Source organism: Ascaphus truei, chromosome 9 (genome assembly GCF_040206685.1).
Source record: "Ascaphus truei isolate aAscTru1 chromosome 9, aAscTru1.hap1, whole genome shotgun sequence".
Taxonomy (NCBI): Eukaryota; Metazoa; Chordata; class Amphibia; order Anura; family Ascaphidae; genus Ascaphus; species Ascaphus truei.
The window spans coordinates 31449033-31473831 of record NC_134491.1 but is presented as its reverse complement, the minus strand read 5'-3'; the positions used below and the strand labels follow the sequence as shown (position 1 = coordinate 31473831).

The window sequence follows — 24799 nt, the reverse complement described above, 5'->3', positions numbered from 1 at the left end:
AGGAAGTATAGGGTGTATTTTGACATTTGGGTTAACATTAACATCTGCACATGCAGTTTACTAATGCACATTTTACACCAAGGAGTTCTATACCATGTGAATTTCGGTATTTAACTCTGTCGGGTTACAATTTCTTTGGTCATCTACACACTATTAATATGGTTTGGTATGTGCCCTGTATATGGTTGATTATATACCAGACATCATTACATTGAGTCTGGCACAGGGTACGGACTGCACTAAACATACAACATATAAGGCGTTTGCTGCAATGATTAGGAATTCGCTGGATACATTATGAATTCCATACAGCTATGTGGGTTACCTACAAGTGCCTGCGCATTCTAAAAAGATATCACTCTATATTCAATGTGTGCTATCAACCAGATGGATTGATTACGTGGTACTATATTACCAAAGTGTAAACATACAGAGATCATTGATGCTACACTTATTAGGATTTCAGTATGTTTTCCGTGTAGATCAAGTGGATATCTAGCAAATTAGCATCAGGTTTTAATTTTTTTTTTTTTTCCTCTCTTGGTTTATAATCATTAAAATGAATTACAATTAGTGGAGGAAGAGTGCTTATTATATAGGGATTATTTCTCTTTCTGTGTACAAGATAGTATTAACCTTACTGGAAATCCTTATTGCTTTCACACACATGCGGTATTGCCCAAACATCAGCAATTCCAAGGTGTTTATCACCGGTTATGTGGAATCTGCAACACATGGGCATGAATATTTTCATGGCACCTTTTGGTACAGAAATGAGTGACCTTGAAAGATAATGTAGCACAATTTGTACTTAGCGCAGTAATTGTACAGAATCATGTCCTCATGAGAGAGATGAAACCACAAGCTATGCGGATCTCAGAAAAGCTTCATTCTGTTCTCGGATTACTTTGTCAGAGTTATGGGTTCTGTTACGCACAAACTATTAAAGAGAAAAGGGATGTATTGTGACATCTTTCAACCTTATGGAGTTATTAAAATTTGAAATATGTTAAATTGGAATCAGGCCAGACATTGTAATTTTTAGGTTATTTTATATAAAGAGACCAGTGAATGGCACTCTACAACGTACAATAAAACATGTACCAAAAATCCATGCCCTGTGGAGAGTTTATAATATCTTTTTAGTACTTGAGGCACAGTGAGATAAAATAACTTAAGATTATATAGACCTGACATTGTGATTCAAATTGGAAGATCCTACTTCAGATGATAATACCACGGTTACTCTCTAGAAAAGGGATTCTCAAACTTTAAGTCATGCTCACTCACCCTGCTCTCCGACATCTCTATCTGTGACGTCCCATTGTCATGGCGACCCGTGTCAGGAGTAGCCGGAGAGCAGGTAAGAGGCAGTTAGGGGCCCCACGCTCTCCCCCGGCAATCAATTTAAATTTTGTGGGGAAGAGCGCGGGGCCTCTGAAGCGTGGCGCCTCCCAGTTTGCGCACCCCTGCAGTAAAGCAGCAGTATAATAACAAGGCTCAAAATGAAAAGTGGGAAAGTAGCTATAGTAGTAGTAGATTTTTTTTATTGATCCCGCTAGTGTGTTTATAGTGGGATATTTTGTGATATTCCACATTATCACTGACATTGAATCCTATAGAAAATCTGGTATTCTGCATGATCAGTGGGTGCAATAACCGTTGCTAGATCTGTGGTTAATATTTTACGGAAATGAATAGTTTACATACAGTATAAGAGAAGAGCTAAAGTTGGGTATTCTATTCAAAACGGGAACTTAGACATGGAACTTTTAACATGAATTCAAGTATATACTTTCTTGGAAGTTTGACTTCGTTATGGGTTCTAAATGTTTCATTTTGATTTACATTTCCTTTTCATCCTTTTTTGTTTCTCGTTCCTTAAATATCCATTGTCACTCTTATTGCCCTTTTTTTAAAATCACTGTCGCAATCTGCTCTTCCTTATGCAATTTCACATTGGCTGTGAAATCGCCTTCTCCATGCTGGAAAATATTTACATCCCAATCATTTGAATGGAGTTTAACTCTTCTCCATCACTAGGCAGACGGCTTCACCGCATATTGAATACATTGCAAGGCGTTGTGTTGCATAGAGCAGATAGTACAACTAATAAGGGCTAACAAATATATGCATGTCCTGCAGTAACAAGCATTCTTAACATATTCATAGAGCTTTGGCTACTGTATGAGTCTAATTGCACAATTAATTATCTGCTTTACCTTGCTGCAGCCTCATAGGTAATTTGAGAGTATGTTATCATCTGGTTTGGCTTGCTAGAGACTGTGGGCATGACATTTGTTCAAGGACAGCTGATATTAGCTCTGGTCTATTTGTGACTTCTGCCACTGTATGATGTTCTCAATCCTTTTGCAGCTGTTGCTTTAAATGATTTGAACAAAAAATGTGGTCATCTTTAGTTTTCGGGCTTTAAAGCAGACAACACTTTTTAAGCACTTGATTTGGAAATGTTAGGATATGAAATGTACACTGTGTGAGCTACAATAAATACACAAGGTATATGACTGAAAAAAGAGAGAAGAGGACAGACCAGCTTGGGCTCTTCCATGCAGGCGTGTCACCAGCAATCCCATGTGGCATATGGCGCATATAGTGCTCCTACATTTTAACCCTTTGTCCATAGCAAGGGACATGTATGCAGTGCCTATCATAGTTTTTGTTTTCTCTTTACAATGGAGCTAATACAAAAGGACACAATATAAAATTGGCAGTGTAGGGCCTGCTGAAAGGGTCACACCTTGACCTCGTTAAGGGTTTGATATGTTTTGGTCAAAACATTGAAGTAACTGACCCATACTTATGAGAAGAAAAAACATTGAAATTAACTAAATGGTTTGTAGTTTTGGATGTGCATTGGGGCTTCTTGATCAGCAATCCCAGGGATTCTCAGAAGAGAAGTGTAAACCCTATCCCCCAGGTCAGTTTGTTGAGCGGGGGGGAATTTGTGTTGAGACTGCTGCCGTTTGCAAGCCAGACAGAGAAAGGGGCCAGCCGATCCTGAAAGTGCAGAGTAACATCTGGGTTTAGCCGGCTTGGCTACCTTCGCCATAAGGCCCATCACTGTTGGCCCGGCGCTGCACCCCCCCTAATGTCAGCCCTGCTTCCAGGAAAAGCATAAGGTAGCTTGATTTGAGGACATTTAATACATATAACCCACTGATGCTTCCAGTATCATACATGATATGAATGAAACCTGGCTGGCTCTGGTGCCCGATTTGAAAAGATCTCACTTGATCTTTCCAATAATAGTTCCCATTGACCTTTTGTATCCTCCTCACTTTGTGTTATGTACTGGAGAAATCCTGATGTACCTATTTTGCTTGACCATTGCAGTCTCAAAATGGCTGTAACTTTCTTAGCTCTGTCACTTTTATCATCTCTAACCAGCCCATACACAAAGCAGTGTTTGTTGTATGTTTTGTGATCTGTGTTACGCCGTTCAGAGCGAGGCCTAAGTTTGAAAAACATTCTAACGTAGTAAATATTACCAGCTTGTGGCTGTCTATTAGAAGTTGCTGTGCTTTCCATAATTGCCATACCTGGAAAAAGAGGAATTGTCCCCCCTTATGCAATAATAAAAAAAAAATGTTTTGATGGGATCTTTTCCAGCAAGTTTCTGAACATCGCTATTTGTATTTCTGGAGACTACAGAGTTCCTAAGATATATTTACCCCCCCCCCCCTCCCCCACCTTTCCCCTCCCCCACCTTTCCCCTCGTGTTTCTTGTCCATTTGGGAAATTAATATGGCTGCTAGCAAAGCCTCTCCCCTATGTGCCAATAAGAAGCTGCAATGTTGTCTGAGCATGAACCATGGTAGCTTCCTATAGGACGTTCCCATCAAGTATGTGACTTACTAAACTATTCCTTTTTTACTTCAAGAGAGCACAAAAAGGAAATTATTATAAAGTTACAAGATTGTTTTACATAATACACCAAAAAAAGCTGGTAAAAGTTGTGTTTTTTTGTTTTTTTTAATTTTTTTAAAATATTGTTTGTCTGAATACCCCTTTACAGATAACAGCCCTAGGCATCTACTAACTGTGATGGGAGAAATACTTGTGCTGTAACATTATGATCCAGTATAGGAGTGATTTTAACCGGAGTTTATGTAATTTAGCATTACTGCGGTTTGGGGTTCCTTATTGATGAATACAAACTGCCCTTGTCTCCGTAGCCTGTGGGTAAATGGAAGCCACCTCTCGGAGCCAGATGATCTCCAGTGACGCAAGTTTTACTTAGCAGCCCCAGCGCCAACTGCAATGAGCGGGGGAGGGGAGCAGCCGGATATCCTCAGTGTGGGAATCCTGGTCAAGGAAAGATGGAAAGTGGTAAGTAAATTGTATAAATAAATAAAATTACCTTCACAGAAGCTCATGTATCCGTGTATTGTCATACTGTATTTCTGTACGTGTTAAAATATCAAATAAGATTTCCTTACATAGTGTCTGTGCCCACGTACAATAAAAGTGTTTGTGAAAATGTTCTCTTAATACTACAATGTGTCACTCATCAAAAAGCTGTAGTATATGTAGAACAGAATCAGCAGATGCCCCCCGCCACCGGTGGTTCTGACGTCATGTGACTCCGCGTTGCCAGAAGCCGCTGGAGATCAGGTAAGGGAGTTGGAAGCCCCGCTCGCGCCCCCCTGGCATTTAATTTAAATGGTTTGGGGAAGAGCGCAGGGCCTCTGTAAGCATCTCCTCCCCCCCCCCCCCCCCCCCTCCACCCCTACTCCCCCCTGAAAATCTCGGGCGCGACCCCAGTTTGCGCACCCCTGTCTTAGAACATGAATGTCGGTCTATAGCTCGACGGAGTAAGTGTATTCAAAATGTAAAATTAGGTTTTACCAGTTTCTGCAGCGTCCTGTGTTACTATCGTTACAGTTTTACACGCATGACATAATTGCTTGGTGCAATCCAGATACGTAATGTATACAAATAGAATGTATTGTTATCGTAGAGAAGGCTACCTTGCATTATTGCAAGAAACGTTAACCTTTAATTGTGCACCGTATACTACTTTGTAACAGGAATGCAAATATAGTTGTACTTTGAACAAACCTACTCATGATTAGTATTTAAGTAACATCAAGCATTCCATATCTGCCTCAGTATGAAAACTTGGTTTAATTTGTGCAAATCATTCAGTACTAACCATGATTACACTTTGCCTTTCCCAGTGGCACAAGCTGGGTAGATGAGACGAGTGTTGGAGTTGAGCTGTTTACCTCCCTTATAATTCAATGCAGCATCCCGTCTTTGGCAATTGAAAACTGCGCTAATCTCCTGTCTGTTTATTGATCAACTCACACAGGCTGCTGCTCGGTTGGACAAGCTTTGCATTTTCTCTGTATGCACTAAAATAACTCTATTGACTTTAGTACACAAAACATATGTTTAACCCTTCCTATGCTAGGTAGTACTGTGACATTGTGCAGTGACAGTTGTTATAGGCGCAGTTCCACTTACTCCATTCAAAAAATATATATTTTCTAGTATTGCTTCTTGTTTTTCTGTTTGCACATCCGTCCATTAATCCATTGGGAATTCTCCAAACTTCAATTTAAAAAATAAATATAATAAAATAATATTTTTTTTTTATGGGGGGGTTGTTTAAAATGGCCACAGCTGTACTTTTCGTAGCATATTATCCTCTGGAGCTAGCCTCCAACTAGCCAATAGATTAAATTAACCCTGATACATTGACAATCTCTCCTTGGTTGAAGTTAAGCCAGGATAAAGACCCCCACATTGAAAAATGTATATGCTCTCGTGTTCAATAACAGTGCTATAAATCTTGTGCTTGGAGAGAAGAAGATTCAGTTACAGTATTGATCAGTGATGCACATGTTCCCTAATCCATTTTATTGCCTTTGTATGGTGCCCTCCATCTGCTGCTCCCTAACCAGCCATTATAATAGAAAAGTACACTTACTGCAGTAACACTTACCACATTTAGGAAAAGGACTCCAAGCCATTACCAATGAGCTATTCCTCTCTTCAAAGACTGTGTTCTTACTACAAAGCTACTTAGTAGCAAAAAACACTATATACATTAGCTATAAATAATATGAGAATATCATTTAATTGAGAGCTAAATGTTTATATGCAATCCATTAGCCATATAATAAAAAGAATAAGAACTGTGATAATAAGTATGGGGAAATTGTAATAGGTAGAGTATAAATACAAGTTAGAATGGGGATTTTGTTGCGTGCGGTTTGTAATGCGTTACAAATTCTGGAAGCCAAGACACTGCTTGGTGAGTGCTTATCAGTATTAGAGTATAAAAGCCACACGTACTGTGTACATACATGCTAAGATGCCTTATGAAAACACTTTCAGGAAGGCTCAGAAATGTTTCAGTTGGTAAGCGAAAGCGGTGTAAGGCTACGCTTATAGTGCAGGCAACGGAACCGCGTCACGTCAGTTGTCGCAGTTGTAATGGCGATTCCTGCTTATGGTGCAGGAGACGAGGGTGACTGGGGGGTGTAGCTGAGGTGTGGCCATGAGCGGTTTGCCCTGATTGGCTGAACAGCTGACGTCACACGGCGATCGCCCCCAGAAGCATATAGGAGATGACGTATCCTTGGATGCTCCCTGTAACATTTGCGGCAGTGTTTGTGTCACTGTACGTCTAGTATTGTGACTTAGGCAGTGTGGTGTCACTCTATGGCAGAGTGGCCAACCGGCCCTCAAGGGCCACCAACAGGTCAGCTTTTAAGGAATATCTGTGGTTCAGCCACAGATGGCTTAATCAGTTGCTCAGTCAGTGATTGAGTCATCTGTGCTGAAGCAGGGATAAAACTTGACCTGTTGGTGGACGGGGTTGGCCACTCCTGTTCTGAGGCAATGATTGTCAAATGTTGAGCCCTAAAAATGAAAAAAAAAGCCTTAAAAATGTATTGTGAATTCTACTCGCTTATCCTATACACAGTACATACAAATACAATTGCTGTGGTTGGACTTATATTTTCCAAATGAACTGGCTGCTTTTTATACATTTTGAACAAACATTTTGAATTGCATTCAAATGTGGAAAAATAAAATTACTGGGTTTGAAGAGTACAAAATGCACCATTACCTACTGTGGTAATGTTGGTCTCTGGATGCAGGATCATGTGGATTGTAAAGACTAATGGAGATCATTAAGTAATGAGCGTTTGGAAATCTCAGGGGGAAGGCACTAAATCTAGGGGAAGATCCTGGATCAGACTGGTTTGGAAAACCTACAGGGAACACGAGGCTGGATGGGATGAGCTTTTCTATACCAACGTATTGGGGAAGAGCAGCCACACCAAACTATAACCAATTAATTTGAGTGTATCTCGTTTCTACGAGAGTCGGTTTTATTTAATTGCTAATCAGACCTGCCTTTACTTAGGCCTTGAGGAATCAATGCTACAAAATATTCCTTTTGGAAACCGGAGAGTGAAGACACGTCTTCAAGTGAAATCTATATTTTATTTATTTTTGTATAAAAAGTTTAACACAGCGAGTGTTGTCCAATATCCTATAATAGGCAACATTGGAAATGTATTATACTTAGTATTTGATGCCTGTAGCTCTCGCTGTCAGTTCAAAATATTCTATTATCCTCATTGTTAGAATATTATGAATGTTATCATCAAAGACACCTGACTTTAATCTCAATCCTTTGAAAGTTATGCTTTTAAGCAATCTCTACGTTTTTTTATTTTAATTAATTTATCATTTTTTTTGTTTGTTTGTTCAAGTCCCTTCCCCCTCCCACTTGGCCTGAAAAGGTTAAATGAAGTATTTCTGTCTCCTTTATCTCCCCGGCCTTTCCTCTGTTCTGCATGGCATTATTCTGCTGTTTATTTTACCAGCTATGTTACATGCTTTCATCTGTGAGTACAAACTGGAAAGTGAGTTTCCCTCATTTACAGGCCTTGTGTTTAAAGCAGCAGTCCAAGCTGCCGTTCTTTTATTTATCCCCCCCCCCTTTAATATGTGCATCAATATAATCCACATAATAAGTAATTGGCTAAATTGCCGATCGATTGGCGAAGATTCGGCTCAGGGGTTCACTGAATGGCTGTCAGTGCAGCAGAAGAGGACCAAAGATGCAAAGTTCTATGGGGAAGATCATATGACCAGGCAGATACAATTGGTGCCAAAAAGGGGTGTGCCAGAGCCTGTTTCAGAAGAGGAAGAGGATGTGACTTTGTAACTAGTTGCTATAGAAACAAAATTCTTGTTACATTATAATACATAAAAAATGTAATTAAGAGTGGTTAAAAAAAAAATCGACAACTATTTTCTCATAGTACAGAATGGATTTATTAAAAAACATACATGTAGGATATTGCTTGGTCTCCAGCTTTAAAGCAGCAGTTCCTTCCCTCATACCCCTTTGTTTTACTTGTATAGGAAGCAGGGGTTCTCTTGAGACAAACTGTTAATTTCAGCCCAATGGACCCCCTGGTTTATAAGTATTTGTCCAGTGCACCGAAAGGTCACAGTGAGGGTTTCATGTATGTTCAGTTACCCATCTGTTAATCTGCATTCCCCTTGCAGCTGAGGAAAATCGGTGGCGGAGGCTTTGGAGAGATCTACGATGCCCTGGATTTGCTGACACGAGAGAATGTAGCACTCAAGGTGGAATCTGCCCAACAGCCGAAGCAGGTTCTGAAAATGGAGGTGGCTGTGCTGAAGAAACTGCAAGGTACAGTCTGTGATTATCCCGTCAAACCGTCACAGGCCATGTGTTATACTTGGAGGTTTCTCTGAGGCATCAACACCAATCGCTGCCATGGCAATGCATTACGCAGTGTACTTGAAGACCTGTGTGGTTTTGCAGGCACTTTACACTATCATTTCATTATGAAAAACTCATATTTGTCCCCTTAAAATGTTTCTCAACCAACAACAATCTAAAGATGGCCCTATTTGCTCTGTATGCTATACTTCTATCAACCTATTGCAACCTAAAATAAATCTATATTTCTCCAGGACCAATAGGGAGAAGGAGTTGCTCAGTTTGAAGCAGAGGAACCTGGTTCAATTCCCGGTGTCAGCTCCTTTTGACCTTGGACAAGTCACTTTATCTCCCTGTGCCTCGGGCATCAAAAAACATAGATTATAAGCTCCATGGGGCAGGGACCTGTGCCTGCAAAATGTCTCTGTAAAGCGCTACGTAAAACTAGCAGCGCCATACAAGAACATGCTATTATTATTATTATTTTAAACAAGGTCTATATTTACGAAGTAGTCTTAAACCTTAAGGCCTCTTACGACCCTGTTCAATTGAAAGGACTGCACAGCACCTTACAGCTTGGTAAATATGACCCCGTGTCTTGTATTTTTAAATCTCTCAATCTCTGTAGATATATATCCCATCAAATACATTACAAGCACTATATGGTCATTACAATACATTTTAACTGAAGAACATTGTAGTAAAGTGAAACAATGTAGTGTGTTGCATATCACACACAGGGGGAAGCAAGGTTTGAGTAACATTTAGATATCTATTTTTGCTATTGATGATTTTGTTATATACTGTATATCTATATCTCCTGTATCAAGGCATTGGGGGGGGGGGGGGGGGGCAGACTTTGGTCATTTTCCATTTGAAAGCACTACATACAGCCTATGCTAGAGAGAATACAAACGTATGGATCTGACTGTGTGTGTAATGTTAGATATTTCCACGTCAGCTGTCTATTTAACCTAATGGAAGGACTTCATTCTAGATCAGCTTGTCTCCTTCAAGCGTTCTCCTTGAAATGCAATACTTTGGCAAATCATTTATCTGGTCAGAAGTACTAAGGTATCTAATGTAGTCAGTCTATTCATCCCTCTTGTGTTGTAATTTGCTACATCTTGTTCCATTCCATTAGAAGAAAATGTGAGACGTTTTAAAGCAGTGTTTGAAGCTTTAAAGGTTTTTTTTGCATTTTAAATCAAGCTAAAATAATTAGAAGCTTACATATTTTTTCAGAAATGCATCTTAAGCCCACAGTGCCAGAGGCGTCAACAATGCATCAAGGAGTAATAATTATATTACATCCGGGGCTTTGGTTTATTTGTTTGTCTTCTAAAGGAATATCTTAAAAAAGCAAACCCTCCACCCAAGACCCCCGCAAAACAATGTTGTTTTTACCTTATTTTATCCAACGGGTCCCGTTGCGCCCAGCCATGATGCTCCCAGCTCCAGGTACCCCTTTTGGGGGGGGGGGGGGGATTGCTATTTTAAGCTACTTTAAAAAAAAAAAAAAAAATGATTTTGGAAGACGAGCAAATAAACCATAGCACTTGATTAAATATTTTCCTTAATGCACTGTGGTAAAATTGGCCTTTAATATTTTGTGCCTTCTGTCAAGTCGCAACACCATATCTTGATGACGACGTTACAACTTTTATTTGGCCGCCTGGGTGAGCCTGATCTCCCTGCTATTTTGTGTCCACCGGGCATGTGTTCTTCCTATACTCCCTGTTGTAATGGTAAAATGTTAGGCATATGCAATATAAAGGTAGCTTTCATGTGCCCAACATGGATTGGTATTAAAAATATGCAAATATGAGAAGATGGGCCACCCTGTGATGTTGTTGGCTTAAAATACTTTGGCCAAGGAATTGGCCAAACTAAATGTCCCTTGCTTATGAGAAGATATACAGATAAGTATTTAACTATATAATATGTTGTTAGATGTAGCTCTAGGCCTCTTTGTCTTTTGTTCTATACATGAAGTCACAATCTTAGTAGCGCTCCTTTTGACACAATGGATATAATGCAGTGGTTTTGGGTTCTGAGCTTACAGGGGCTGTGTGTTTGCAAATATGAGAAGCGCAATAACCCTTAGAATGCTCTTGTGATTCAGGACTGGGTCCTAGATGGCTCTTGGGATGTATATACCGCCTTTACCCTCCCCGTTACAGCCCAGGACGCTTTAAATCGGCATTTGACAGCTGTGTTGGCACATCAGCACTTCCTATGTGAAACAAACCTTCCAACCTTTGGCGCATAAAAATAGGTACACTTTATTTGCTACAGTATGTCAAAGGTGGATAGAGGAGCTTCCAGGCAAGGGAGCCCCCGGAGCAGGCACAACACATACATTTTACTATAAGATTGTATAATCAATACAATGTATATTGATGGATTTTTTTCCCATGTACCTATATACACACACAATAGCGATCATATTAAACCCCCCCCCTCCCTCAACCAGCTGATCATTGGCAGACAAGTCATCAATCTTTCAGCTGCTTTATATAGCTACGGCAGTGATTATACCAGATGTCGCCGGCGATGCAGCGCGGCTGGAAACAAACTGCTGAAATCCGCTGATGCTTTACATACCAGCGCGCCGCGTGCAGCTGCAGGGCGGCAGCCTCCTGAGAAGAGATTTTCAAAATAGTTTTCTTGACACGACGGCCGCGTCACGTGAGCGGTTCAGCGAAATGAGGGCGAACCACTCACGGCCACGCCTCCAAGACTCCTCTGCTCTGTATCCCCGGCATAATCAAGATGCCGCTCGGCGGTAGCACTGGGTGACGTCAAAGTATAGCGCTGCAGAACTTAGTACAACTGAGGCCTGAACCTTCAGCAGCCACTGGCAGAAATAGGTGCAGCTGAATGCAATAGGTACAGAACATAAAACAATAATTCGAGAGCATATGTAAAACATATAATAAAAGCGTGTGTGTGTGTGTGTGTGTGTGTGTGTGTGTGTCCTTACACTCGGCACTCCCCCACAAAAATCTGATGGTTTGGGGGTGGTTGTGATTCTGGTGACCAGGGAGCATATACCCCCTCCCCACTGCACAAAGTGAGGGCGCATACCCCCTCCCCACTGCACAAAAGGAGGGCGCATACCCCCTCCCCACTGCACAAAGGGAGGGCGCATACCCCCTCCCCACTGCACAAAGGGAGGGCGCATACCCCCTCCCCACTGCACAAAGGGAGGGCGCATACCCCCTCCCCACTGCACAAAGGGAGGGCGCATACCCCCTCCCCACTGCACAAAAGGAGGGCGCATACCCCCTCCCCACTGCACAAAAGGAGGGCGCATACCCCCTCCCCACTGCACAAAAGGAGGGCGCATACCCCCTCCCCACTGCACAAAAGGAGGGCGCATACCCCCTCCCCACTGCACAAAGGGAGGGCGCATACCCCCTCCCCACTGCACAAAGGGAGGGCGCATACCCCCTCCCCACTGCACAAAGGGAGGGCGCATACCCCCTCCCCACTGCACAAAGGGAGGGCGCATACCCCCTCCCCACTGCACAAAGGGAGGGCGCATACCCCCTCCCCACTGCACAAAGGGAGGGAGAAGCACCATTCTCGCCCCTCGGGAGTTGTAGGAGTTTGTAATTATGAGGGTAATCTAAAAGATTACCCCATCTCACTTAATCTGGGTATTGTGTGTGCTGCTTTTTATTTATTGTAAGTGCACACATACTCAAATTAAATGTAATATTTATTTTTGGTGTTTGGAGTTGGGGGAGGAAGATCAGTGATAGGGCCCCCAGACAGTTTATTTTGTTTTTGTTCTATGCATATGTTGGTATAGTTGATTTGATAGAGGGCGGAGTTCATGTTAATCAGGAGTACGTCTACTGTATATTTGTGGGAGTAAAATTATTCCTGAGTTTTTTTTGTTATGGTGTATAATCTGGACAATGTGCTATTATATACTGCATTGCAAAGTCTGAAAAAGTATCCTTTATTTTTGATTACTAATTAGATGAGGTTTCATGACCAATTCTGCACATGAGATGAACACCAATCTGAACTTCAATTATTGATAGTGTATAGTTGGCAAAGGTACACTACAACACTGACATGAAAATCACGGTTTAAAAATGTTATTTAACATTCACCCTTGGCAGTGAAAAGGTTGTTCCTGGGTAGGTATTATTGTGGGGAAGAGACATTACCCTGCACTACTTTGTGTATAACATTGCAGAAAATATATACTTCAGCGTAATCTTAACAGGTGGGATAACTCCTCTTCCAAGCTGGGGTAGGTCAAGAATTTTTGACACCGGTATAAAGGAGAGCGGTCTCCCCTCTGGTCAGTTATTCTTGTTCCTTGTACCTTAGCTGGCAGGGGTAAGGTTATAGGCCTTTTTCATGCTGTCCTAAGGGAGCAGATCATACTCCATATCTTCCCTCTCCAGTGTCTGTTCCTTCTCTAACTGCCGTAGTGGAAGAATCCCTGTCGTCCCTTACCATAAAAAGCAGAGCCCGTTTGGAGGTCCTGCTGTGGTGCCGAGGTGGGGTGATTAATTTGAGCAGTGGGCACATAGCGGGGTTTCTCTTCTGAGCTCTGGAGCATGCTCCAATCCAGTGTTCCACGTTGGTATTATCGGGGGGCTTCCACTGCGTCTCCTTACACATACCGTAGTTTGTTCTGGAAGTGACTACCTGGGAGCACCCCTCAGGCAGAGTGGGAGCAAACCGAAAAGACGGAAAGCCTATTTTAAGCTCAGTTGGCTGATGGCTGCCTTTTGGAGTGGTGAGTGTGTGTGCTCAAAGGACCACAATGTTTCACCTCATCACAATGTATTCGCCATCATCACAATTGTCTCTGGAGGAAGGAGCACGTTTCTCCCACAAGAAAGAAGTAGTAGACACTTCTTCAATCCGCAACAAGATAGGATGCCATGCAGAGACGCCCATACATACCCCACTACGATGCGTTTTATTTGGCCAAGCTGCAGGGAAACCAGGAGCTCAAAGCTGCTTGCTGAGTCAACATCAATAATGCTATGAGCAGAAGGCCATTTAAACATTGCAGCAGTTTATATCCCAGGGTACTTCAATACCACAGCCGGTTTTCCTGAGCCACACATATCCAGGTGAAAGGGAACTGCATACCAGAATTTTCCAACAGCTAGTGAATCGGGGGGTCAACCTCAAATAGACCTCATGGCAACACTAAGTATAGATATAGGATAAAGTATCTGTTGTCCAAATTTAGCATAGGTTGAACTTGATGGACCTACGTCTTATTTCAACCTCATCTACTATGTAACTATGTAACTATGTAACACTTCAGAACAGTGCAGCATTTTTGTACAAGATTTCAAAACCAGCACGTAGATCAAGCACATGCTTTCAGCCTCCCTTGGAGATTCAGGCTGACACATGTTTTCTCCGATCCCAATTTTCGCCAGAGTCTTACAAAAAAAAGTGGGCAAAGCAGAGGTAATGGCCATAATGCCATTCTGGCCAAGAAGAGTCTTATTCGCTCACCTGATAAACCTGTCGATAGACGAACCTTGGCATCTTCCGACAAGTGTGCACAGACGCTGAAACAAGGACCAATTCAACATACAGAACCAAAAACACTAGTATCGGTGGCATGGAGATTAAGGGGGCAGGCATTGATTGCAAAATCTGGAGTGGTACACAAAGCGCAGGGACTCCTCTCACAGGTGGAAAAGGTTTTTCACAGGAAATCAGGTAGTAATGTATTGCGCCATATCCTTACACCCCTGAAGAAGTCCGTTAACCCGGATGAAACGCGTAGGGTTATTGCATGCACAGTGACCCGTGAAGTAATCCAGATCCTCTGCTGTGCAGTCGGCTCGTTTTCCTGTGTCTCCCCGCTGTAAGACATCGCGCTGACGCTGACAAAGAAGCCGACAAATTCCTACCTTGCTATTGGAGCAGTGACAAGAAGGTCCGTGACGTCAGACGCCGCTCGAATGCGGAAGTGAGACACGAGTGGAGCTGAGTAGAGCCAAGCAGAGCTGCGTCGTTTAGAACCCAGAGTGTTTAAACCGCTTGTTTTATTCCTGGAACATGTGAGTGAACTGGAGCTCCTTGCTCTAGTTTTGTTTGTTCATTAAACTGTTGCACTATATTTTTTCTTTTCTTTCCAACATATGCTGCATACATTACTACCTGATTTCCTGTGAAAAACCTTTTCCACCTGTGAGAGGAGTCCCTGCGCTTTGTGTACCACTCCAGATGTTCCCTTGAGGGATTGAGAAATTCCTCACACCAGCTGCATCTCCTCTTGGTGATATTTTTTATTTTCCACATTTTTAAACACTTTTTGGGTTTGCGCTCACTTTTCCTGTATTGAAAGCAAAAGGCTGCTCAGATAAAACAATCCCTACGTTGATGTCTGTGAGGAAATGTTCAACCTCTTTGGTATGCTATGCTTGACCCTTCTATCATACCAGTAATCATTTTTACAGGAAGGCTTTGATGAAGACCTCAGTTTACGTTCTCTGATGGTCCAAGTTTCAGCACTATCAGTATTATTGGAGAAAAACCTGGCAATGGATAAACTTGTAGTAAGATTCGTTCAAGCAGGACCTCAACCAAGAAGTACAGTTCCAACGTGGGACCTCATACAACTTTTGGAGTCTCGATCAGATCATCCATTTGAACCCTTACAACTCTTATTGAAATGATCATGGATGACAGTTTTTCTAATTGCTATAACTGCAGCAAGAAAGGTAGGAGAACTACAAGCTCTTTCGTGTAAAGAGCCATTTCTCACAATCTATCAGGATAAAGCTGTACTAAAACCTGTCACTGCTTTTCTGCTGAAAGTTGTCCACTTCATCTCAATCAAGAAGTAATTGTTCCTTCCTTCTGTCCCAATCCAACTAATGCGAAGGAAGAGAAATTGCATAATCTAGATGTAGTAAGATGTTTAAAAATGTACTTGCTCAGAGTAAAAGCTTTTAGAAAATCAGATTGATTATTCATACTCCCAGAGGGATCTAGAAAGGGGCAGCAAGCCTCTACAGCAACAATTTCCTGATGGATCATGTCCTGAATGAACATATCGGCATATAACCTTGATAATAAGCAAGTCCCACAAGTCAATAAGGCACATTCAACAAGAGCAATGTCTACTTCATGGGCTTGGAAAGTCAAAGCATCTCCAATGCAGAAATGCAGAGCAGCAGTTTGGTAATCATTTCACACTTTCCTCAAATTCTGCAAATTGGATATTCAGGCCACAGCTGAAGCAAGCTTTAGCTGGAAAGTCCTACAAGCCGTTGTACATTAATAAAGGATTTAAGAAGTTAACTGTTTCTTATTCCGTCCCTTATTTCCATTTGCTTGGGTATTTCCCATTCAGTACCGACTGCCATGTGGAGATCTGTAAAACAGACAATGTGTTCAGACTTTCCGTAATTTTCTTTTCTTGTACTCCACTAATGGCAATGGGTAGAAGATACCTGCCCGTTATTAATATCTATCTATCGGAGAAACCAAAAACTGTTCTGTAGGTGGAGGGAAGGGCTTGTATGGCAATTCCTGCAGAAGAGTTTTCTGTCCTCCTGCTCTGAGGGGAGGTGTTATCCCATTCAGTACCCACTGTACAGGAATTAGAAAATGACAGTAAATCTGAATACATTTTCTGTTTTTATATTGTGACAAAAGAAGGCACTAAAAGCTACTAAAGCATCAATTCCACAAATCCCAAACCTCAGGATATATTTTAGAAGGGATTATGGTCTACATCCTTTAAAAGTACAGGTAGCAGGTTTAGGGGCAGTATTTAACCCAGGGGTGGGCAAACTTGCTGCGCCCCCCAGCCTGCTCTCTCTCTGCGTTGCGCCCCCCATACCTCAAATGTAGCGTCAAATGACACGTGCGTATGACGTCACGTGACCCGCGGCATCATTTTGACAATGCACCTCCATGGCAACAGGCGTCATGACGCTGAGGGGTCATGTGACGTCACATGACCCGCTGCGTAATTTGACGCCGCATTGCCATGGTGCCACGTGGACTGAAGCCGGGTAAGTGAGCTGTGCCCCCCCAAATAAAGTCTTGCACATCCCAGATGTAACAAACGGATTGCAGTTAATCCCATGATGGCAAGATTAAATCTGACATCCCCGCCATTTGAGCCACCACTGGATCTTTCGATCACCTTTTTTTAACTATCAAAGTTGTCTTTCTTACGGCAATTACTTTAGCTCATAGTCTGGGACTTGCAAGCATTATGTAGGGAGCTGTACCTACAGATTCACCAAGATAAAATAGGTATGAGGACAGTGCCTCGATGTGTAAAGTTTCCTCAGAATTCCACCTGAATCAGGATATCCTGTTTCCTTCATTCTTCCCGAATCCGGCTAATGACGAGGAGGGAAGATAACAGTCTAAATGTAGTCTGGGCAGTCAACTAACAGAAAGATTTAGAAAATCTTTATCTATTTATCCTTTTTGAAGGTTGTAAGATAGGTTAAGTTAGCTCTGCGTAAACTATTTTTCAAGGTGAATTACATCAACTATTCAGGAAGCCACAAGGAAAGAATCCCTGCAGGGCTAACGACACTCAATTAGGATCATGGTGGCATCCTGGGCAGAGAGCTCCAGATTCTACACAAGATTTACAGGGCAGCATTAACCTGGTCTTCCAAATACACTTGTCAAACATTACCAGTTGGATCTTCAGGCCTCATCGAATGCCAGATTTGGCAGTAATAAAGTACCCCCTAAATAAATTGCTTTGGGAAATCCCAGCTATTTGTGTCTGCCATAGAGGATGCTGAAGAAAATAGGAAATGTAACTATTAGGAAATATTTGGGTGTCTTCAATTCCATGGCAGCATACTTGACACGCATGTTTTTTTTCTCTGTGTGCTTATTCGCCAGCTTTGAAGATATAACAGATGCAAGACTACACCTCCTTTATACCCGTGTCAAGAATTCTTGTCCTATCCCATTTTGTCTTACCAAGGATTTCAAAATCTGACTTTCGTGTACATTTATGGAAAAAATTAGAGCACTGTTTTCAACAAAGTTTCATAGCTAGAATTTTTTTGGGGGGTAAACATGTCTAAATTCCATGTGGTGTGTACCTTCAGAAAATATACTTTCATGGTGGTATTTTTATATTAGAGGGTAGTTTTACTTTGCCGATAGGGCATGCACCTTTTTCGTTCAGTCCTGGAATGTTCGAGTGAAGATACTTACACAGTCATAGTAATTTGGGGCCTGTATTGGCCCAAACCATATTTGCATATCTTTTATTTCTATAATGCCATCCAGGTACATAGTGCTTTACAGCCGTAATACACGTGACATAATATTATAACACATAGTGGTAATAAGCGCTTCAGACATAAAACAATAGGAAAATAAGTTCCTGCCCGAAGAGTTTACAATCTAAGCCTATACGCTACATATCCGGTATCAATGTACTCTTGGAACATAGCGCAATACGATTTTAGTATTAATTTTAATGAAACGGTTGAATTTGGTAGATGTATGAAACCATATTAATATAATGGGTATTTTTTTTTTTTTTTTACAGTTGTCATCTATTAGTTATGTGAAATGCAATAATCCGGGAAAGACACTGCTAAAAAGCATAGTTTGTGCTGAAAAAAATGTGTATATGTGTGTGTTTCACAGTTACTTCAAAGTCTCACACAAATAATGGTTAAATGTATAGCACAATTTGAAAATGCTTGGCCATGCAGATGGAGACTACCATGGTATCGCAAGGGGTAAATGTAAACCTGAAGATGGTAGCATTGCTCTGAAGACCAGTGGTAGTTTGAGTCTTTGATGAAAGGAGTACACATACATTGAAAATCCCCCCAAAATAAGCTGATTGGTTATATAACCATTTAAGTTTTGAACCTTTCATTTTCAAATGAAGCCCGTGTTCTAGTTAATCACACATTCAAAAAATATACAGACCAGAAGTAACCCCCGGATTGCCAGTGACTGAAAGCATCTGGAGATCTTTGTACAGTACTTCACTGCTGACTGTAGCTGATTCCTTCAATGAAGTGGTTGAAAACAACTTGTAAGGAATTTCTGTTTTAGGCCGTGATTTATACCAAAAATCGTGTGCGACGGCGCGCCAGAAAAACAAAATAAAACAAACCAATACAAGTGCACATACCAAGCGCGACGTACTGCAAAGCATTTGTCTCCACACAAATAATCAAAAGATTATACACAGCCCCCTGTAGTTGCACGCAAGGTAGGTAACAAAATGACAAAGCCGACGGTTTTTATAGCATATACTATTAAAGTTTTTTTATTTTTACATTTCAGTGTGACCTTTTGGTAGTGCATCCTATACTAGGATTTGGCTATTTTCTAGCCAATGTTACATTGACATTACATTCATTTTGTCACCTACCTTGAGTGCAACTACAGGGGGCTGTGTATAATCTTTTGATTATTTGTGTGGTTTCAAGTGTTTTCTCCCTTGCACCAGGTTAATTGTGTTTCTATGTCTGTTGGTTTGGTGTAGCGACGTATATTCTGTGTGTATACTTAAGCATTTGTCTCCTCAAGCGTTTTTGAGATTTTGTTATTCACACACAACGGCCGCATCACGTGATTTGCCCGGCCAATCACAGTGCATCATCACCCAACCCGTCTTGTCATGTCTCCCTGCAGTAGCGCTACAAATCTGTTTGGCATGTTCACATGTAGTACGGCGACGTCGCTATGATGACGTCACCAGATTGCTTTGCAGCACTGCAGTTTTTGGTATAATGATGGCCTTACTTGTGATCTCTGCTGTCCAGCACTTCATGCAGGACTCCTCTCTAGCCTGCTGGCCCCTCTGTCATGGAGCTTGTGGGGTCCTTTGTCCCTATATACATTCTCTGAAGCCGATCAGTCCATATCCCCGTTCTCTCAGGAGTGACGCTTCTCTGTGTACAATGTTAGCACTATTTAAGACACAATATTGCTGTTATTTAATTCCCACATCTATGCAATCTTGAAGAAATCGGTTTATTTCCCCTTGCCTCTACTTGCTGATGATTGATGAATAATACATTGGAAGTGTGCTTCCTGAATTTCACCATTGCAATTGCTGCATGAATACCTTTTGAGTTATAACGATCAAAGTGCAGACTACAACCCAGTTATGGGCACGGAGTCCTCTTCGGTAATGAATTGATGCTAATAAATTAAAACACTTTTAATAAGTTGATTTAAAATAAAGGATTAGTGACGACGTTCGATTAACTGTACCCATATTTTGCACGAAGTAGCTGCTAGTGTATTTAAAAACATAATGTGGGTAATGTAGGAAATATACAACCCACATAACCTACCCCACAAACTCTAATTGGGGTGAAAGTAACTCCTTGTGGGATGGATAGGGGGTTAAACCTCTGGTAATATTAGGAGTCTCTCGAGTAGATAATGCTATACTAGTAAACTATCCAAACACCAACTAGAGTTCCAGCACTCACTGACTAAGGGAAAAATGATCAAAACAAGGTATATGCCAAAATGAAAATTATTTAATGCAAGCACAAGATAATACAAATAAACTTGGAGCGATGTCACACACGCGGGTAAATAGTAATGGACCCTAAATACAGGTGGTAAGGGGAAAAAACACAGGGAGTGGGGGAGACAATGGATGGGGTGGGGAGGGGGATTAACATGGTGGGGGGGGGTGTAATCAGGGGGGCAACGTTTTGTTGTGAAGACCCCTTCCTCAGGCCCGTTCCCTCAGGTCCATGTGGACCACAAGGTACTTCCCTTGACCCTGTATCCCCAACCACCAAGGCAACACCCAACAATAAAGTTAAATGGCGTAATCAATCAAACAGTGTGTAAGCTCAATAGGTAACGTCCAGAATCAGCAAGAGTTTGAATCAAGTTTAAGCAAAGAATTAAACCGTCAGGTCCTAAGCAACAACAAATCGGCTCTTCTGCTGTATGGGGCTGCTCAATGTAGTTTGAAGTTAGAGCAAATAGTTAATGTGGGGGAATCAATCCCCTTTATTAAGTAGCTAATAATGTACAGATGCCCATCAGTCTAGTCACTAGTGAGTCCCATTCAAGCATAGGAAAATGCCTGTCAACAGTGACCAGCATTTTCCTGTGCTTGAAAGGGGCTCACTAGTGCGCATTGGAATGTCTGTTACGCAGTGACCCCCCATCCTTTATCTATCTGGCATCTTGCTTCCCTGCATTGCTGGTCTGTAGGGGGTTACTTCTCCTCCACTCTCTACTCCTGACATAGCTCCAGGCAGGTTCATACTATGTATCTATAGCAGATACACAATGTGTCAGGAGCTGTGGTTACTTCCAGGTACACACTGCATGACTGTGAGGAGTCTCTGCAAGTTCAGAACTATTCTACTTTACTCCTATTGCTAACTTTAATAACTTTGTATACTATCTATAATATTTGGGTTATATATAGAGGGTACTGATCCCTTTATTATTATTATTTTTTTTCTGATTACTGCTACACGTATTATCTGTTACCTCTTAGGTGGATTCAATTTCGACCTCTATTTTTGTAAATTGATTTGTATTCTATATTCTAACCTCCATTAGCTTCCATGATACTGATCCCTTTATACAGAATATCAGATTAACACTCCATTATCATCTAGCCATCTTGGGTGACCAAGTTACAGGCAGCAGTCTCATTACCCACTTATATTTACCTACTCTAGTATATTATGTATTTTGTAGCTTAATTTGTCTATAGATCTATTTATTGCCAGCTGCAGGACTTCTACATACTGGGGTGCCCCTATATAGCCACACCACTCTCTATAAAGAGCAAAATATGGGTACAGTTCATCGATCGTCATCATTACTTCATGATTTTAAATCAACTTATTAAAAGATCATCAATTCATTACCTAAGGTGACTGAGTGCCCATAACTGGGTTTTCTTTCTCTAGTTGTATTCTCCAAGTATATCTAGCCCAGAGGTGCACTGTCCCAATTCCCCCCAGGCTGAGCGAGGGCTACGTTTCCTGTATATTCTGTTCAATATCAGAGTGCTGCATAAATGCAGTAATTAATAATACCAGCTCCTTGTGACATGTAAATCACCATCTCTGCGTGTGCACAAAAGATTAGAATGTAACCCTCTTTAGTGCAAATGTTCTCGTGCTGTAATTTGAAACTAGTATAAATACACATATATGCTTGTAAATTTGTATGCACACTCGCATTTTTCGTCTAAGCCTACACACAAATCTTATTTTGACTGCAGCTTTTGGCACACTGATTCTCTTACTATAAAATCCCCACTACCAGATTTATGCTTCACCTGCTGGCATTTATCTCTGCAGACCTGGGAGTAATGGGTAATGCAGACGGCGTCATTTCAACCCAGACACGGCAGCAGAATAATTATGGTTTTTCGTTGCTGTGCTGTTCTGGTTTTTATGAGCCTACGTCAGGATGTGATGCAGATACAGCTGCTGTTACAATGTAACCAAGTGAGAACAAGATGGGATAACATTGACTAGAGACTTTTTGCTGACAAAGGACTGACTTCAGCCAAAATAGGTCAAAGAAAATGGCAGATGTTTGCAGCCTGTTACATTATAAGCATAGAGACATGTTACATTCAATACTGGTATAATAGAATAAACATAGATATTTGGAAAAGAGTATTGTCCTGAACAGGCTACAATCGCCTCATGGTTGAAGGTATATGCAGCGTAGGTATGCATAACCGATATAAACTAAAAATCATTAAGGATGTTGTTCTAACACGTGCACGCTAATTTATAGTCCTTTTCAAGCCAATTGGAATTCTTCATTTGAAAGGCACTAATGTATTCCTATGCAGAATAGAATACAGGAAATGGGGACGGTTATAAAGATATCAGACCATTATATGTTGATACAAATGTGTATTGATCCCTGCTTGTTTAATGTGGAGATAGTTAATGGTATGGAGGCTATTGGTTCATCATCGTGTCTCATCACAATCATTTTGGTCCCTATCTGTATGTAAGGCTTGATATCAGTGTACGGACGGATATCGTACCTGCCATCCCTACCAGAGGGGGAATCGTGAGCGACTTAGAATAATCTGCTGCCATGGAAGAAGACTACTGGAAAATAAAATGACTTCCTTCTTGCACATAGTAAGGCTGTGCTGAAAAAGCTGTGTAATACAGCAGGCATTCGCTTATAAGCAAAACATGACACACAATGGAGGCTGATTTGCATGTTATTACCCAGAATCCCTGGCTCCAGTGGAAGCATTGTATGCTAAGAGATAATTGGGAAAGGCAGGGTTGCAGACCTGTCAGACGCGTGAAATGTGCTCACAAGTGGTGTTTTTATTTGCTGCACATAGTGCACAGGAAAAGCAATCTGTCACAATCTGTATAGCTGTGAGCACGTGACTTGTATATGTGGAAAGGGTAAATACATATGGCTACCCACTAAGGGCCCCTCAAATTAGTAATATCTCCCTTCATCTTTCACAATATAAATCTTAAATCACTGCCACCATCAAGGATACAGGAAAATATTATCGCCATGGGCTCCTTGGTCCCCGTTCACTAAGAAAAATATGTTATTAATGCACACATCTGTTGTAGCAAAATGTCTGAAAATGCAATTACTCCAAAGCGTGTAAAGTTCAATCAGAGCCCATAGAATACTTTATTACATTTTAGATGTAATATACAAAAGTAGTACAGTGCTTAGGTTACAGAAAAAGATTACAAAAACATATAGTAAAATATATGCAGACAGTTTCATAAAATAAAATGGGAAAATGCATGGTTTTTATCCTAAAACCTCCTGCATTGTAAACTGGAAAAAAACACACCTACCAGTGGGGGGGGGGGGGGGGGGGGGGGAGGGGGGAGGGGTGGGTGTGCGGGTTTTACAGAGGCGCGCTTCCCGAAAGCACTTCAGTTAAATGCAGGGGAAGCGGCGAAGGCCTCTGTAAACTTCACTTACCCTGGTGCAGGCTGCTTCTGGAGACACGTCAAATGACGCCGCGGGGTCATGTGATGTCGCATTGCTATGGCAATGTGACATCATTACGTCCAGAACGCCGGAGTCAAGTTAAGGGGGGGAGTGCGCGGAGATGGGGACAGCTGGCAGGGGGCGCAGAAGAAAAAGATTGCGCTCCCCTGCTTTAAGGATTCAATGAGATGATATGCTAGTCTTCTAGGAGCCTTGGTGATCTAAACTAATGTACAAAGCATGATGGGAAACCTATTTTGTACAAAACCACTTTTCAGAAGCTCATGGATTGCACAATTAATTTAGAATAATATAATATTTTTTGATAGCTTTGATGTTATTTCTGCGCAAGAGTTTTTAAATCGGTAGAAATTGCAGCAAATTACTTAATCCTATAAATTTGATTTATTTATTTTTCTGCCAGGAGTGTTTTAGGAATTAGGTTTGTAATAGCCTATATACCCATATCTAGCGTGTTCGATATAATAATGGCATATTCCATCTTTTGGGATTGCAAAGAATTTAGGGTCATTTTTTTTAAAAATGCTGCCAGAAACACGAGTTTGCAGCTTGTGACTCTGGCAGCAGCAAAGTTAGTAAGCCCTTCAGTCCCGAAAAGATCTAAAATGCAGCGTTATTGCAATATTAAAGGTGCCTGCCTGTCATGTGGGCGCCTATGCAACAAGTGGTAAAGAGGCTTGTTAAAGTCGCTCCTTTTTAGTAGTAGACATTACAATGAATAGGTATATGAAGGCATACTCTTGATGAATTAGATCTCCTACCATCCAACAACTTTATCTTCTAAAAATGATTGCGTTAGTGAGAAGAAATGCAGGATCAAGATTTGTGTCCAAAAAGGGCACATTTACTAAAAGATACTTGGTGTTTTCTGTTATATTTGCATGTAATGCAATTGTATCTTTTTTTTTTTTATGTTTAAACAATAGAAATGTTGAAATAAATAGTTTACACACACAAAATGATTGCATTGTGAGTAGCATACTAAACAGAGTGGGCCTCCTTTGTGTATTTAGTTTTCTTATCCCTGGTCATCACACCGGTGCCCTGTGTACTTCCGTCTTCAGCCATTCACTT

At 41.3% G+C, this 24799-nt stretch overlaps 1 protein-coding gene across 5 annotated transcripts in view; it reads left to right on the top strand.

Moving 5' to 3' along the window:
* The window catches only part of TTBK2 (tau tubulin kinase 2), a 68384-nt gene that overhangs the window by 15503 nt on the left and 28082 nt on the right, over window positions 1-24799 (top strand). For all 5 annotated transcript variants that reach the window (XM_075614260.1, XM_075614261.1, XM_075614259.1 and 2 more), the window contains exons 2-3: window positions 4197-4350; window positions 8563-8710. In XM_075614260.1, coding sequence (XP_075470375.1) covers window positions 4282-4350; window positions 8563-8710 — 217 coding nt within the window. In that variant the 5' untranslated portion in view covers window positions 4197-4281. The remainder of the gene's footprint in view (window positions 1-4196; window positions 4351-8562; window positions 8711-24799) is intronic.